The sequence below is a fragment of the Scyliorhinus torazame genome, chromosome 13 (assembly GCF_047496885.1).
Source record: "Scyliorhinus torazame isolate Kashiwa2021f chromosome 13, sScyTor2.1, whole genome shotgun sequence".
Taxonomy (NCBI): domain Eukaryota; kingdom Metazoa; phylum Chordata; class Chondrichthyes; order Carcharhiniformes; family Scyliorhinidae; genus Scyliorhinus; species Scyliorhinus torazame.
This window is the reverse complement of record NC_092719.1, coordinates 13,606,267-13,621,188: the sequence shown is the minus strand read 5'-3', so window position 1 is coordinate 13,621,188 and position 14,922 is coordinate 13,606,267. Positions and strand designations below refer to the sequence as shown.

General features: G+C 55.5%; 1 protein-coding gene across 22 annotated transcripts in view; it reads right to left on the bottom strand.

Moving 5' to 3' along the window:
* Positions 1–784: 784 nt before the first annotated feature.
* Positions 785–14,922, bottom strand: part of celf2 (cugbp, Elav-like family member 2) — a 1,037,523-nt gene continuing 1,023,385 nt past the window's right edge. For all 22 annotated transcript variants that reach the window (XM_072471059.1, XM_072471057.1, XM_072471058.1 and 19 more), the window contains 3 exons: positions 6,804–6,947; positions 4,947–5,117; positions 785–3,572 (listed from right to left, as the gene is read on the bottom strand). In XM_072471059.1, the coding sequence (XP_072327160.1) occupies positions 4,990–5,117; positions 6,804–6,947 (272 nt within the window). In that variant the 3' untranslated portion in view covers positions 785–3,572; positions 4,947–4,989. The remainder of the gene's footprint in view (positions 3,573–4,946; positions 5,118–6,803; positions 6,948–14,922) is intronic.

The following is a 14,922-nucleotide window of genomic DNA, read 5'->3' as shown; positions in this document are numbered from 1 at the left end:
GTGTGTTTAAGTTGTGATGCTCCAGCCATCGTGATCGTGGGACCGACTACATTCATAGAATGGCAACTTGCACCCATTGGGAAAGATTTCATCTATGGCTTTCTTACCACCTCCTAAAGTTGCCCACAGATACCATTCTTCACACTGCCTGACCCAAGGATTGTTGAGGCCAATAAACGTTTCTGAGGCCATATGGGTTGAGAACAGCTAGCTGAGCGGAGAGCGGAAACACAACTATCCCAATTAGCTCAACACTACTGCATTTATCAATACAGCCACCATTGGGGGAAGGGGGGGGGGGGTTGTTCTCAGCCTGCATCCACAATCTTCTGTTCCCCAAAAGCCTCATTTTATCCTTTAGGCTTTGGTTTGACTTAACCCTTAATGCATCAGAAATAAAAAAAATGTTTAATTTAGCAACATTCATATCATAGCAGCTTACGGACCCAATTCTGGTTTATTTATTATTTTGCTTCCGAATCTAAAGCTGACATGCTGTGCTTTTCAGAGTGTGGGTCCTAATTGTCACTGGGGCACAGGAAAAGGCATCGGGTAACAGTATATAATAGCTGTATTTGTCCAAAAAAAAGGAGAGAAACGGAAAGAAAGAACCAAGAACAGTTAAATACTGAACTAAAATAGGAAATGAGGAAACAGAAGTAGCTGGTAAGATTGGCAGTGTCTCGTCTACACAAAAGAGAGAAGAAACGAAAAAGGACGTGGAACAGTGAGGTTTGCTGAACAACAGTGAACATCACCAACGATACACAAAGAGAGACGAGTATTAGGAAAAATGGTTTAATATTTGAGACAGAAGCAAAAACTGCATCACACAATAACATACACTACAAAAATAAGTCCAACTGTTCCACAGTTATGTTCACAATGAAGACAAAGAATCAGGAAAAAACTTGGATTTCAACAGCAAAAAGCAAACCCCTATTTTTTTTTAAACTAATACAGTTATCCCACTGTACGTGGATGAATACTGCTAGTCCTAATACCTTATGTAACTGCACAATACATAATTGAAGAGAAACTTACCCATTTTTTTTGACAAAAATTCTTGACATTTAAGCAGATGCAAAGAAATGAGGAAAGCAAGCCAAAGTTCTTTTTTAGTTTTTTTGTGTAAATTCTTAAAATGAAATAACCGCCACTTTCTCTGCACCAACTAGAAATTAAACTCAAAATCAATCATCACTGGGCCCACACACAGGTAAGGCGCAGAAATATCCATTTTTTAATTTCCAGTATAAAAAAATTTCCACTGGTACAAAATGCATAATTACAATCAAGTTGTAGAAATACGAAAGCCCACATTTTTTTTTTTTTGAGTGTGTTTGTGTCGTGTTGACTTTTTTCCCTTCAAAAAGACTTCCATCACATAGAGGCAAAACGTACCAAAAAAAGAATTACAGCACTCACATAGGCTTGCAGTTCCCCCACTCATTTTGCATTAACTTTGGCTTTTCTCAAACAAATACTTAAAACTATATATTTTTTTTCTTTAAATCTTAATCTCTAAATGATAATAATAGTCTACAAACACCAGATCTCACATCACAGGAGCACGAAACACTTGTCTTGTGTGACATTTTCCAAAAAATGCAATGAAGCTACAACTTTTTTCCCTCTTTTTTTTTTAACTTTTAAGATTAAAAAACCCCCAGAAACAATGTGTTGGATTAGGGGGGGGGGGGGGAAAGGAGGAGGACGGGTTGGTGGGTAGGGTGGGGTTTGGCGGTGAGGGAAATGAATTCATAACAAGGGTAGGCCAGAAATAAATACCCAAGGCAATGGAAGCCGAACTGATTCAAACTGCTCCCAGTCCTCAAAGCAGAGAAATATTGGCCTGTTAACAGTTAGTGCTTTATTACATACTGAGTGCATGCACAGAGGAATGACAAATGTTTTTTGCTATGGTTAGAAAGTCATACGACACAGCTAAGGCTGCTTAATTATTAATTAGTTATATATTTTTTTTAAAAAAACAGTTCTAAACATTCCTGCCTTGGGGTGCTTTTTTTATTTTGTGTTTTTTTTTAATGTTTTTTTTTTTTTAATTTCACAACTATAAGAAAAAAAAGCTCTGTGAGGGTTGTTTGCACAACATCTCTATGAATGGCGAGGTTGGGAAACATGGAGCGCTTTTACAAAGAGAAATAACAAACAATGAACAATCTCAGGCAACAAGACCACAGCTTTAGCAATTTAACAAACCTTTTTTTTCTCTCTAGTTTTAATCTATTATATTTTTCATTAATTTTTTTCAAACATGAGAGAATTCTTACAAAACACTCAAGTAACAAAATGCCCATGTTATCAAATTACGTCTCACAAATAACAGAATTAAGCGCGAGGCAGGAAGTACCTTTTATTTTGCTTTTGTAATTTTGGCACTAATTCCACTGATTTAAATTGCTGTTTTTCTTCTTTTCCAAAAAAAAAAGCCAATCTCACATTTTGCTGAACAAAGAATACATCAAACTGTTAATCTCACAATGAAAAGTAACAAACAAAATCGGACGTCAAAACGTTTCACACGGAAAGCACAAGACTTTTGTTGTCCTGGAATTGTATACTTTTCCCTCCCCTTTTCACTCTATGATTTAAGATTATTTTGGCCACCATAAGAATCTTTTGTCAAGTGAGCCAAAAAAAACGTCTGCCGTCTTACGAAACACTTAATTAGATAACCTTAAAAATCGCGATGACACCAAAACTTAACCCGCACAGTTACCAACGTGACGAAGTTTACACTTACTGCTTTTTTTATCTTCTCCAATACATTTAAACAGTATAAAATATAGGTCATTTAATGTGCATTTACCACAGATTGTCTAGGTGTGAATCAGTTCAGCAAAAGGTGACACAAATAGGTAGTCTTTCCCCAAACATGGGTCATCTTTTTCTTTTAATTTTTATCTTAAACTAGTCTACAAAAAAAGTGGTTTTTATCTTTTCTATATATATCGATGAGAAAGTGAGCCACTTAAATGGCCTTATCAAAACTTTACACTGCCTGAAAAATGTAAAAACTATTACAGAGCTCTTGATAATATCTGACCAGTTTCAGCAACTGATCAGAAGTAGTCTGCTTCATTGAGAAACCAACATTCTGCACTCTGGCCACATATTGCTATTGCTTTTCTGAGTGGCCAGCCAGAACGCCAATCCCTGTATAATACTTTCAAGTTTGTTTCATGAAAAAAAAGAAACATTTTCGCCACAGGTTTTTTTTTTCCCTTCTCTCTCTCATATAATTTTTTTTTTTTCTTGCTTTGCTTTCTTAAAATAATTTTTTTTTCTCTTTCTCAGTCTTAACACGAATGCAGCTACGCTTTTCACATTGTTCTCTTTAGAATTCAGAGCTACGCGAGGTCACATGCAAAAATTCTCGAAAAGTCAAACTAGGTCAAGGGGTCAAGTAGGAGGACCAAGTGTGATGTGAGGTCAGAAAGACATCAGAAACAATGACGGGACGATGAGCTTTTTTTTTTTTTTGAAATTTTTTTTTGACGCCACAGGGACATGCTAGGCAAACGATGAACTAACGAGCATGAAGATGTCTAGGGGAAAAAAAACAAGGAAGAGTCAAAAGTTACACAGAATCTACGCAGCAGGAACAAAATCATTCTCATGGTAGCAGAACAATGCAAATCTCAGTAATTAGAATCTATGAGCCATTCACATAAATTTGCATTTTTTTTTAATAACACTGTTAAACAAAAAAAAAAGCAACAGCAACAAATAAACATCCAAAAGAATCCATCAGTACTTTAAGAGAGATAAGAGATGGATTGGTTTTGGGACAGATATACAGATTTGTAATTAAACAGGTATACAAACGAAGAAAAATAAATTCACAAGATTAAAAAAAACTCGAATTCGACTAGGTAATGGAAGCTATGAGTAATGAGATACCACACAAATAAAGGTACAGAACACAGGAGAAGCATGAATGTTGCAAGGTTGTGATTTGTGTGTGTTTAACTGCAAGGATAAACTCGTTCCCACTGAGTACTTTTTAAGACTACATCACAAAGCAGGCTCTAACTATTGTAGAGGATGAGCTATCTCAGGTATCCAATAAATTAACTATAGGTACTTAATAAATAACTTCCATTTTTCTGAGGCAGTAAAAATTTGTATAAAAATAGAGCTGCTTTTTTTACAAATAAAATGTACAGGCATGTGGCTTTCCTTCTTTTCATATTTGATGTATCCTTTAGTAAATGTTGCCATTTAGCCTTCTCTTTTACCTTCCCTTGCCCCCTCCCGAAAAAAAAGAGCCCCATGTGGTGGTAGAAACAGATCTCAAAGGCTTTTGTTTACCAAAAAAAAAAGACCAATGCGATCTGATCGCAGAAAACTGATTATCTAACTCGTGATCGCGTCCTAATAGATAAATTCTCATTGAAGTGAGAAAGATAGGAAGAGGGAGAGAGAGAGAGAGGGAGGGGGGCGGGGGATGGAGGGAGAAAGAGAGAGAGAAATAAAATTAAAATAAAGGAAAATGTTAGTGCTTCACTTGGCATCACTTTCAAACTAGACCACCACGTCATTAACCCGTAAACTGCTGGTGCCTTTCTAATCTATGTTAACTGGGTCCGTTAAACTTAATAAAGCTCCTGGTGCCCCATAATCATATGGGCCCATTTGGCACCAGTGGCTGAGTTAAATTGCACATTTCGGTTATTTTTAAAAATCTTTTTAAGACATCCTTTTTTTTTTGCAAAATTCGATTTATATTTTACGGAACAAAGCAAAAATTAAATACTGTAAATACAATAAGATTTAAGATACTAAATGTAACGGGAATGGGAGGAAAACGGGTGGGTGAGGGGGGCCGGGAGGGAAATGAAAGTGTAATGTTAAAAAATTGTCTCTCGATGAATATTGGCAATGATCCTCCTCAGCCACGGCTGGTTCACGGGACTTACCCTAACAAAGCTAAAGTAACAGCATTAACCTCCCATACTAGACTCAGTAGGGCTTGCTGTCATTCTTGGATCGTTTCAGCTGAACCTTTAAGCGTTTCATTCCAATCTGAAAACCATTCATAGCCTGGATGGCAGCTTGTGCGGAGACTGGATTGTCGTAGCTTACAAAACCTGCGAGGAGGGGCAAGGGGGTGAGTGGGGGGGGGGGGGGAAAGAAAAGGGAAAAACATTTAACATTCTCACGACAAAAAAAAAAGACTTCACGTTTACGAAGCTACCGCTCCTATCTCGGGATGGTGCTGGAAATTGTTGCCAAGTACAGTTTGTTACTTTGAAGGCACAACAACTGTTGCCATACATGCTGGGGCTGCCAACTCTGGCCGAGTATAATCCTGGAGGTTTCATCACATGATCTCCCGCGTCCAACTTCCTGATACCACCACATGTCTGCCACCCGCCACGTGACATGTCCATTATCTCGGCCGACATGGTGCCAATTGGAGATGTGTTCACATGCTTCATTGGCTGAGTGAATGATTGTCAACTGTCAGGCAAAACAGCCCATCTTCCCCACATTGAATATTTAAAAAAAAAATCTATAAACATAAACAGGTGGTCAAAGAAAGTGGGGGAAAAAAAGAATGAATGGCCCTACGCTTTTCTCCAGGATTGATTAAAGGAGTGTCTCGCAAATAATCGTCAATCCGGGACAGTTGGCAACTCTACAAAAAGCACAAGATCTGAAAATCATGAGGTTTTAGGTCAAGGTTTAACTTGTCATCAGTGGAACACCGCCCACACTCTCATGATCCCATAATCTGGGTTTTCATGGAGCATTCATTTTTCCTGGTGTTCTATCTTTCTAAGAGTTAGGAATCAGGGCAGGCTCTTCCCAGCCATTATACAACTATCTGAGCTAAGAAACGTCAACTGCTCCAAGTGACATTGCCACGTTAGGATCTGGAGACAAATATTTTGCTTCAGCATAATTCCGGGCATTTAAAATTATCTCAAAGGTCTGATTTGGATGAAAGAGGTCAGACCTACCTTTCATGACCTCAGAATGTCCCTAACAACTGATGAAGTACTTTATAAAAGTGTTGTCACTGTTGCAATGTAGGAAGTGCAGCAGCCAATCTGAGCACAGCATGCTCCCATAGAACGGCAAATGTGATAACGAGCATAACGGTGGGAAACTGAGGGATAAACATTGATCAGGAGAAGAGGAAAAATTCCTCTGCTCTTCTCGAAAATACTGCTGTGGGCCCATAATGGAGGGCAGATGGAGCCTCAGTTTGATGTCTCAGACGCATTCCTTCGGTACTGCACTGGAGCATCAAGCCCTGAAATCTTTGGAGTGCGATTTATACCCATGAACCTCTGACTCAGGGGTCAGAGTGCAATACTGAGCCATAGTTGAGGGCAATTTTGATTCCATGTTAGCCTGTACCAAGTGGCCATTGTGTACACGTAACCGTGGAGAATGGCAAGATGCAAGGTTATTGGGGGTGTGGGTGGTGTGACAGTTCCTGGTTGCTGGCTCATGATGGGGAGAGCATGAGCTGATTTTCCCTCTCCAACCGAGGGGAGCTCAGGGCATTGGGAGCTGTCTACCATCGCTAGCTGAGAAGGTAACTTAGAACACAACAGAATCAAACATGTGGCCACTTGGTCTGTAACAATGAGTTCTTTGACAATCATCAGCAGGAGCATTACGAAAAACATTCTAGCTTTAGTTGTAATTAATGGATCCACTTTATGGACCAACACAGCATGTGTGCACACATGATCAGAATATCAGACACCAACCCAGACCTCATTTTTGGGATTACATGAAACCCATTCACACATTCTTACCAAAGCACTTGCTAAGATTGGTCTGTTTATCAATGAAGACTTTAGCAGACACAACATTTCCAAACGGCATAAACATCTGTAGGATATCCTGATCTCCAAACTCTTGGGGAAGGTGGTAAATAAACAGATTTGCACCTTCTGGCCCTGAGGGTGAGATTTAACACAATGTAAATCAAACACAAAAACAAAGTTCCACATATTGAAATTGCATTGTATTTCTGAAGCTAGAGTAAACAAAGTTCTGGAAATGCAGGCCAACAGCAGCCACATAGCCTGTCTGATAAGAAGGTAGGTGCAGGCTCAGCTCCCAGTCACAACTTCACAAACTGGGAAAGTGTTGCCACTTTTCGTCCAAAAGGCTTACTGCAAGAAGGCAGCAGGGAGTCAGTAGGTGGGTGGAGGGGGAGTGGGGTGCAGTTGGAATATCTGTTAGGTCTTAACCCGTCTGACAACGGGCAACCTTGGAAAGGTTTCCAAGTCACCCCACAGCCACACCCAGAAGGAAGTGAATTTGTTGCTGATCTGAGCAATTAATAATTAATAACACTCTATTACAGAGCCCGTTACAACAGGCCAGTTAGGATACAGGTGGCAGCCCCGAGACGATTCTCACGAGCAGCACTGATAGCCGCAGAACTTCATCAGAGGGAGACACTGGCCAAAATCCTGTGGAGGTTTATGGGTTCTTGCTCATTGGCTGGAGAGCTGGTCAGGGCGCTGCATTGCTTCTTTTACAGGGTTAGGCCCACCACATCCTGTTTTACTCAGGCACTTGAGAGGCCAGCAGCCTTGGGATCAAGGACCTTTGGGATGTAGTTCCTGTTTGAGAGAGACACCCCCATCCCGGTTGAGGAGAGGCCCCCCGCCCCCCTGGTTTGGGAGCACCCCCCTCCCCCGGTTTGGGAGAGAGACCCCCCCCCCGGTTTGGGAGAGAGACACCGCCACCCCCGGTTTGGGAGGGAGAACCCCCCCCCGGTTTGGGAGAGAGACCCCCCCCCCCCCGCCGGTTTGGGAGAGAGACCCCCCACACCGGGTTGGACGGGAGACCCCCCCCCCCCCCGGTTTGGGAGAGAGACCCCCCCCCCCGCGTTTGGGAGAGAGCCGCGCCCCCCCAGTTTGGGAGAGAGACACCGCCACCCCCGGTTTGGGAGAGAGACCCCCCCCGGTTTGGGAGAGAGACCCCTCCCCCCCGGTTTGGGAGAGAGAGTCCCCGCCCTCCAGGTTTGGGAGAGAGACCCCACCCCGCCCGGTTTGGGAGAGAGCCCCGCCCCCCCGGTTTGGGAGAGAGACACCGCCACCCCCGGTTTGGGAGGGAGAACCCCCCCCCCCCGGTTTGGGAGAGAGACCCCCCCCGGTTTGGGAGAGAGACCCCCCACACCGGGTTGGACGGGAGACCCCCCCCCCGGTTTGGGAGATAGACCACCCCCCCCCCCCCCCCCCCCGGGTTTGGGAGAGAGCCCCGCCCCCCTGGTTTGGGAGAGAGACACCGCCACCCCCGGTTTGGGAGGGAGAACACCCCCCCGGTTTGGGAGAGAGACCCCCCACACCGGGTTGGACGGGAGACCCCCCCCCCCCCCGCCCCCCCGGGTTTGGGAGAGAGACCCCCCCCCACCCCGGGTTTGGGAGAGAGCCCCGCCCCCCCAGTTTGGGAGAGAGACACTGCCACCCCCGGTTTGGGAGGGAGAACCCCCACCCCCCGGTTTGGGAGAGAGACACCGCCACCCCCGGTTTGGGAGAGAGACCCCCCCCCCCCCGGTTTGGGAGGGAGAGTCCCCGCCCTCCCGGTTTGGGAGAGAGACCCCCCCCGCCCGGTTTGGGACAGAGACCCCCCCCATCCCACCGGTTTGGGATAGAGCCTCCCCGGGTTGGAAGAGACCCCCCAACACTGGGTTGGACGGGAGACCCCCCCCCCTCCCCGGTTTGGGAGAGACCACCACCCCCGGTTTGGGAGAGATCCCCCCCCTGGTTTGGGAGAGAGCCCCCCCCGGTTTGGGAGAGACCCCCCCCCACGTATTGGGAGAGCCCCCCCCCCCGGGTTGGGAGAGAGCCCCCCCGGGTTGGGAGAGACCCCCCCCCCCCAGTTTGGAAGAGACCACCCCCGGTTTGGGAGAGCCCCCCCCCCCCCCCGGGTTGGGAGAGAGCCCCCCGGGTTGGGAGAGACCCCCCCACCCGCCCCGGTTTGGGAGAGAACCCACCCCCCCGGGATGGGAGAGAGCCACACCGGGTAGGGAGAGAGCCCCCCCCAACCGGGTTGGGAGAGAGCGCCCCCCCCGGGTTGGGCGAGACACCCCCCCGCCCCCGGTTTGGGAGAGACCCTCCCCTCCCCGGGTTAGGAGAGAGCCACCCCCCCGCTGTTGGGAGAGACCCCCGCCCCCACCCCCCGGTTTGGGAGAAAGCACCCCCCTCCCTGGTTTGGGAGAGCCCCCCCCCCCCGTTGGGAGGGAGCCCCTCCGGGTTGGGAGAGACCCCCCCCACCCGCCCCGGTTTGGGAGAGAATCTACCCCCCCGGGATGGGAGAGAGCGGGTTGGGCGAGACACCCCCCCCCTGCGCTTGGGAGAGACCATCCCCCCCCCCTGGTTTGGGAGAAAGCCCCCCCCAGATTGGGAGAGCCCCCCCCACCCCCCCTGGTTTGGGAGAAAGCCCTCCCCGGGTTGGGAGAGCCCCCCTGCCCGGTTTTGGGGAGAGCCCCCCCCACCCCGGGTTGGAACAGAGACCCCCCGCCCCCGGTTTGGGAGAGAGCCCCCCCCCGGGTTGGGAGAGCCACCACCCCGGGTTGGGAGAGACCCCCCCCCGGTTTGGGAGAGAGCACCCCCCCTGGGTTGGGAGAGAGCCTGCCCGGGTTGGTAGAGCCCCCCACCCACGGTTTGGGAGAGACCCCCCCCCACCACAGTTTGGGAGAGACCCCCCCACCACAGTTTGGGAGAGACCCCCCCACCACAGTTTGGGAGAGACCCCCCCACCACAGTTTGGGAGGGACCCCCCCCCACCACAGTTTGGGAGAGAGCCCCCCCCCCCCCCGGGTTGGGAGAGCCCCCCCCCGGTTTGTGAGAGAACCCCCCCCGCGTTGGGAGAGAGCCCCCCCCGGGTTGGGAGAGAGCCCCCCCCCCCCCCAGGTTGGGAGTGAGCCCCCCCACCCCCAGTTTGGGAGAGAACCCCCCCACCCCCGGTTTGGGAGAGAGCCCAACCACCCGGTTTGGGAGCGAGCCCCCCCCCCCAGTTTGGGAGTGCACCCCCCCACCCGGGTTGGAAGAGAGCGACCCACACTGGTTGGGAGAGAGCCCCCCCCCCCTGTTGGGAGAGACGCCCCCCCCCCTGGTTTGGGAGAGAGCCCCCCCCCCCTGGTTTGGGAGAGAGCCCCCCCCGGGTTGGGAGAGAGCCCCCCCCACACCCCCGGGTTGGGAGAGAGCCCCCCCGGGTTGGGAGAGAGCCCCCTCAACCCCCTGGTTTGGGAGAGAGCCCCTCCCCCCTCGGGTTGTGAGAGAGCCCCCACCCGGGTTGGGAGAAAGTCCCCCCACCCCGGGTTGGGAGAGAGCCCCCCTCCACCCCTGGGTTGGAAGAGAGACCCCCCACCGGGTTGGGAGAGAGCCCCCCACCCCCGGGTTGGAAGAGAGACCCCCACCCCCCGGGTTGGAAAAGCCCCCCCCCCCCCGGGTTGGAAGAGAGACCCTCCCCAGGTTGGGAGAGTCCCTCTCCCCGGGTTGGGAGAGAGACCACCCCCCCAGTTTGGGAGAGACCCCCCCCCCCCCGGGTTTGGGAGAGACACCACCCACCCCCGGGTTGGGAGAGAGCCCCCACCCAGGTTGGGAGTAAGCCCCCCCACCCCGGGTTGGGAGCACCTCCCCGGGTTGGATAAGAGACCCCCCCCAGGTTGGGAGAGCCCCTCCCCCCGGGTTGGGAGAGAGACTCCCCCCCTGGTTTCTGAGAGACCCCTCCCCCGGGTTTGGGAGAGACCCCACCCACCCCCGGGTTGGGAGTAAGCCCCCCCACCCCGGGTTGGGAGAGAGCCCCCCCCCGGGTTGGGAGAGAGCCCCCCCCCCGGATTGGGAGATACCCCACCCACCCCCGGGTTGGGAGAGCCCCCCTCCCCCGCCGGGTTGGGAGAAAGACCCCCCCCCCCCCCGGGTTGGGAGAGAGCGACCCCCCCGGGTTGGGAGAGACATCCTCCGCCCCCTGGTTTGGGAGAGAGCCCCCCGCCCACCAGTTTGGGAGAGAACCCTCCCCCCGGGATGGGCGAGCCCCCCCCCCCCCCGGTTTGGGAGAGATCCACCCCCCCACCCCCCGTTTGGGAGAGAGACCCCCCCCCCGGGTTTGGGAGAGAGCCCCGCCCCCCCCGGTTTGGGGAGAGAGACACTGCCACCCCCGGTTTGGGAGGGAGAACCCCCCCCCCCGGTTTGGGAGAGACACACACCGCCACCCCCGGTTTGGGAGAGAGACCCCCCCCCCCCCCCCCCCCGGTTTGGGAGAGAGAGTCCCCGCCCTCCCGGTTTGGGAGAGAGACCCCCCCCCCCCATCCCACCGGTTTGGGATAGAGCCTCCCCGGGTTGGGAGAGACCCCCCAACACTGGGTTGGACGGGAGACCCCCCTCCCCGGTTTGGGAGAGACCCCTCCCCCCGGTTCGGGAGAGACCACACCCCCCCCCCCCACACCCTGGTTTGGGAGATATCCCCACCCTGGTTTGGGAGAGAGCCCCCCCCCCCCGGTTTGGGAGAGGAGCCCCCCCGGGTTGGGAGAGACCCCCCACCCAGTTTGGGAGAGACCACCCCCGGTTTGGGAGAGACCCCCCCCCCCCCGGGTTTGGGAGAGACCCCCCCCCCCGGTTTCGGAGAGCCCCCCCCGGGTTGGGAGAGAGCCCCCCGGGTTGGGAGAGACCCCCCCCACCCGCCCCGGTTTGGGAGAGAACCCACCCCCCCGGGATGGGAGAGAGCCCCCCCCCACCGGGTTGGGAGAGAGCCCCCCGCCCCCCCGGGTTGCAAGAGAGACCACCCTCCCGGGTTGGGAGAGAGCCCCCCCCCCCCCACCCCCCCCGGGTTGGGCGAGACACCCCCCCCGCCCCCGGTTTGGGAGAGACCCTCCCCTTCCTGGGTTAGGAGAGAGCCACCCCCCCGCGGTTGGGAGAGACCCCCGCCCCCACCCCCCCGGTTTGGGATAAAGCCCCCCCTTCCCTCGTTTGGGAGAGCCCGCCCCCCCGGGTTGGGAGAGAGCCCCTCCGGGTTGGGAGAGACCCCCCCCCCCACCCGCCCCGGTTTGGGAGAGAATCCACCCCCTGGGATGGGAGAGAGCGCGTTGGACGAGACACCCCCCCCTGCATTTGGGAGAGACCATCTCCCCACCCCTGGTTTGGGAGAAAGCCCCCCCCCAGGTTGGGAGAGCCCCCTCCACCCCCCTGGTTTGGGAGAAAGCCCTCCCCGGGTGGGAGAAAGCCCTCCCCCGGGTTGGGAGAGCCCCCCTGCCCGGTCTGGGGGAGAGCCCCCCCCCCACCCCGGGTTGGAACAGAGACCCCCCGCCCCCGGTTTGGGAGAGAGCCCCCCCCGGGTTGGGAGAGAGCCTCCCCGGGTTGGTAGAGCCCCCCCCCCACGGTTTGGGGGAGTCCCCTCCCCCAGTTTGGGAGAGAGCTCCCCCCTCTGGTTTGGGAGAAAGCCCCCCCCGGGTTGGGAGAGCCACCACCCCGGGTTGGGAGAGACCCCCCCCCCCCGGTTTGGGAGAGAGCACCCCCCCCCCGGTTTGGGAGAGAGCACCCCCCCCCCCGGTTTGGGAGAGAGCCTCCCCGGGTTGGTAGAGCCCCCCACCCACGGTTTGGGAGAGACCCCCCCCCACCACAGTTTGGGAGAGACCCCCCCCACCATAGTTTGGGAGAGAGCCCCCCCCCCCGGGTTGGGAGAGCCCCCCCCGGTTTGGGAGAGAACCCCCCCCCGCGTTGGGAGAGAGCCCCCCCCCCAGGTTGGGAGCGAGCCCCCCCCCCCCAGGTTGGGAGAGAGCCCCCCCACCCCCAGTTTGGGAGAGAACCCCCCCACCCCCGGTTTGGGAGAGAGCCCCACCCCCTGGTTTGGGAGCGAGCCCCCCCCCCCCCAGTTTGGGAGAGCACCCCCCACCCGGGTTGGAAGAGAGCGACCCACACTGGTTGGGAGAGACCCCCCCCTCGGTTTGGGAGCGAGCCCCCCCCCCCCGGGTTGGGAGAGCTCCCCCCTCGGTTTGGGAGGGACCCCCACCCTGCCGGCTTGGGAGACAGCCCCCACCCCCGGGTTGGTAGAGAGCCCCCCCCGGTTGGGAGAGACGCCCCACCCCCTGGTTTGGGAGAGAGCCCCCCCCCTGGTTTGGGAGAGAGCCCCCCCGGGTTGGGAGAGAGCCCCCCCCCACACCCCCGGGTTGGGAGAGAGCCCCCCCGGGTTGGGAGAGAGCCCCCTCAACCCCCTGGGTTGGGAGAGAGACCCCCCCCCCCTCGGGTTGTGAGAGAGCCCCCACCCGGGTTGGGAGAGAGCCCTCCCCCCCACCCCCGGGTTGGAAGAGAGACCCCACCCGGGTTGGGAGAGAGCCCCCCACCCCCGGGTTGGAAGAGAGACCCCCACCCCCGGGTTGGAAAAGCCTCCCCCCGGGTTGGAAGAGAGACCCTCCCCAGGTTGGGAGAGCCCCTCTCCCCGGGTTGGGAGAGAGACCACCCCCCCCGGTTTGGAAGAGACCCACCCCCCCCCGGGTTTGGGAGAGACACCACCCACCCCCGGGTTGGGAGAGAGCCCCCACCCGGGTTGGGAGCCCACCCCGGGTTGGGAGAGAGCACCTCCCCCGGGTTGGATGAGAGACCCCCCCAGTTTGGGAGAGCCCCTCCCCCCTGGTTGGGAGAGAGACCCCCCCCCCCCCCCTGGTTTGGGAGAGACCCCTCCCCCGGGTTTGGGAGAGACCCCACCCATCCCCGGGTTGGGAGTAAGCCCCCCCACCCCGGGTTGGGAGAGAGCCCCCCCCCCGGGTTGGGAGATACCCCACCCACCCCCGGGTTGGGAGAGCCCCCCTCCCCCGCCGGGTTGGGAGAGAGACCCCACCCCCGGGTTGGTAGAGAGCCCCCCCCGGTTGGGAGAGACGCCCCACCCCCTGGTTTGGGAGAGAGCCCCCCCCTGGTTTGGGAGAGAGCCCCCCCGGGTTGGGAGAGAGCCCCCCCCACACCCCCGGGTTGGGAGAGAGCCCCCCCGTGTTGGGAGAGAGCCCCCTCAACCCCCTGGGTTGGGAGAGAGCCCCCCCCCCCCTCGGGTTGTGAGAGAGCCCCCACCCGGGTTGGGAGAGAGCCCTCCCCCCCACCCCCGGGTTGGAAGAGAGACCCCACCCGGGTTGGGAGAGAGCCCCCCACCCCCGGGTTGCAAGAGAGACCACCCTCCCGGGTTGGGAGAGAGCCCCCCCCCCCCACCCCCCCCCCGGGTTGGGCGAGACACCCCCCCCGCCCCCGGTTTGGGAGAGACCCTCCCCTTCCTGGGTTAGGAGAGAGCCACCCCCCCGCGGTTGGGAGAGACCCCCGCCCCCACCCCCCCGGTTTGGGATAAAGCCCCCCCTTCCCTCGTTTGGGAGAGCCCGCCCCCCCGGGTTGGGAGAGAGCCCCTCCGGGTTGGGAGAGACCCCCCCCCCCACCCGCCCCGGTTTGGGAGAGAATCCACCCCCTGGGATGGGAGAGAGCGCGTTGGACGAGACACCCCCCCCTGCATTTGGGAGAGACCATCTCCCCACCCCTGGTTTGGGAGAAAGCCCCCCCCCAGGTTGGGAGAGCCCCCTCCACCCCCCTGGTTTGGGAGAAAGCCCTCCCCGGGTGGGAGAAAGCCCTCCCCCGGGTTGGGAGAGCCCCCCTGCCCGGTCTGGGGGAGAGCCCCCCCCCACCCCGGGTTGGAACAGAGACCCCCCGCCCCCCGGTTTGGGAGAGAGCCCCCCCCCGGGTTGGGAGAGAGCCTCCCCGGGTTGGTAGAGCCCCCCCCCCACGGTTTGGGGGAGTCCCCTCCCCCAGTTTGGGAGAGAGCTCCCCCCTCTGGTTTGGGAGAAAGCCCCCCCCGGGTTGGGAGAGCCACCACCCCGGGTTGGGAGAGACCCCCCCCCCCGGTTTGGGAGAGAGCACCCCCCCCCCCCCGGTTTGGGAGAGAGCACCCCCC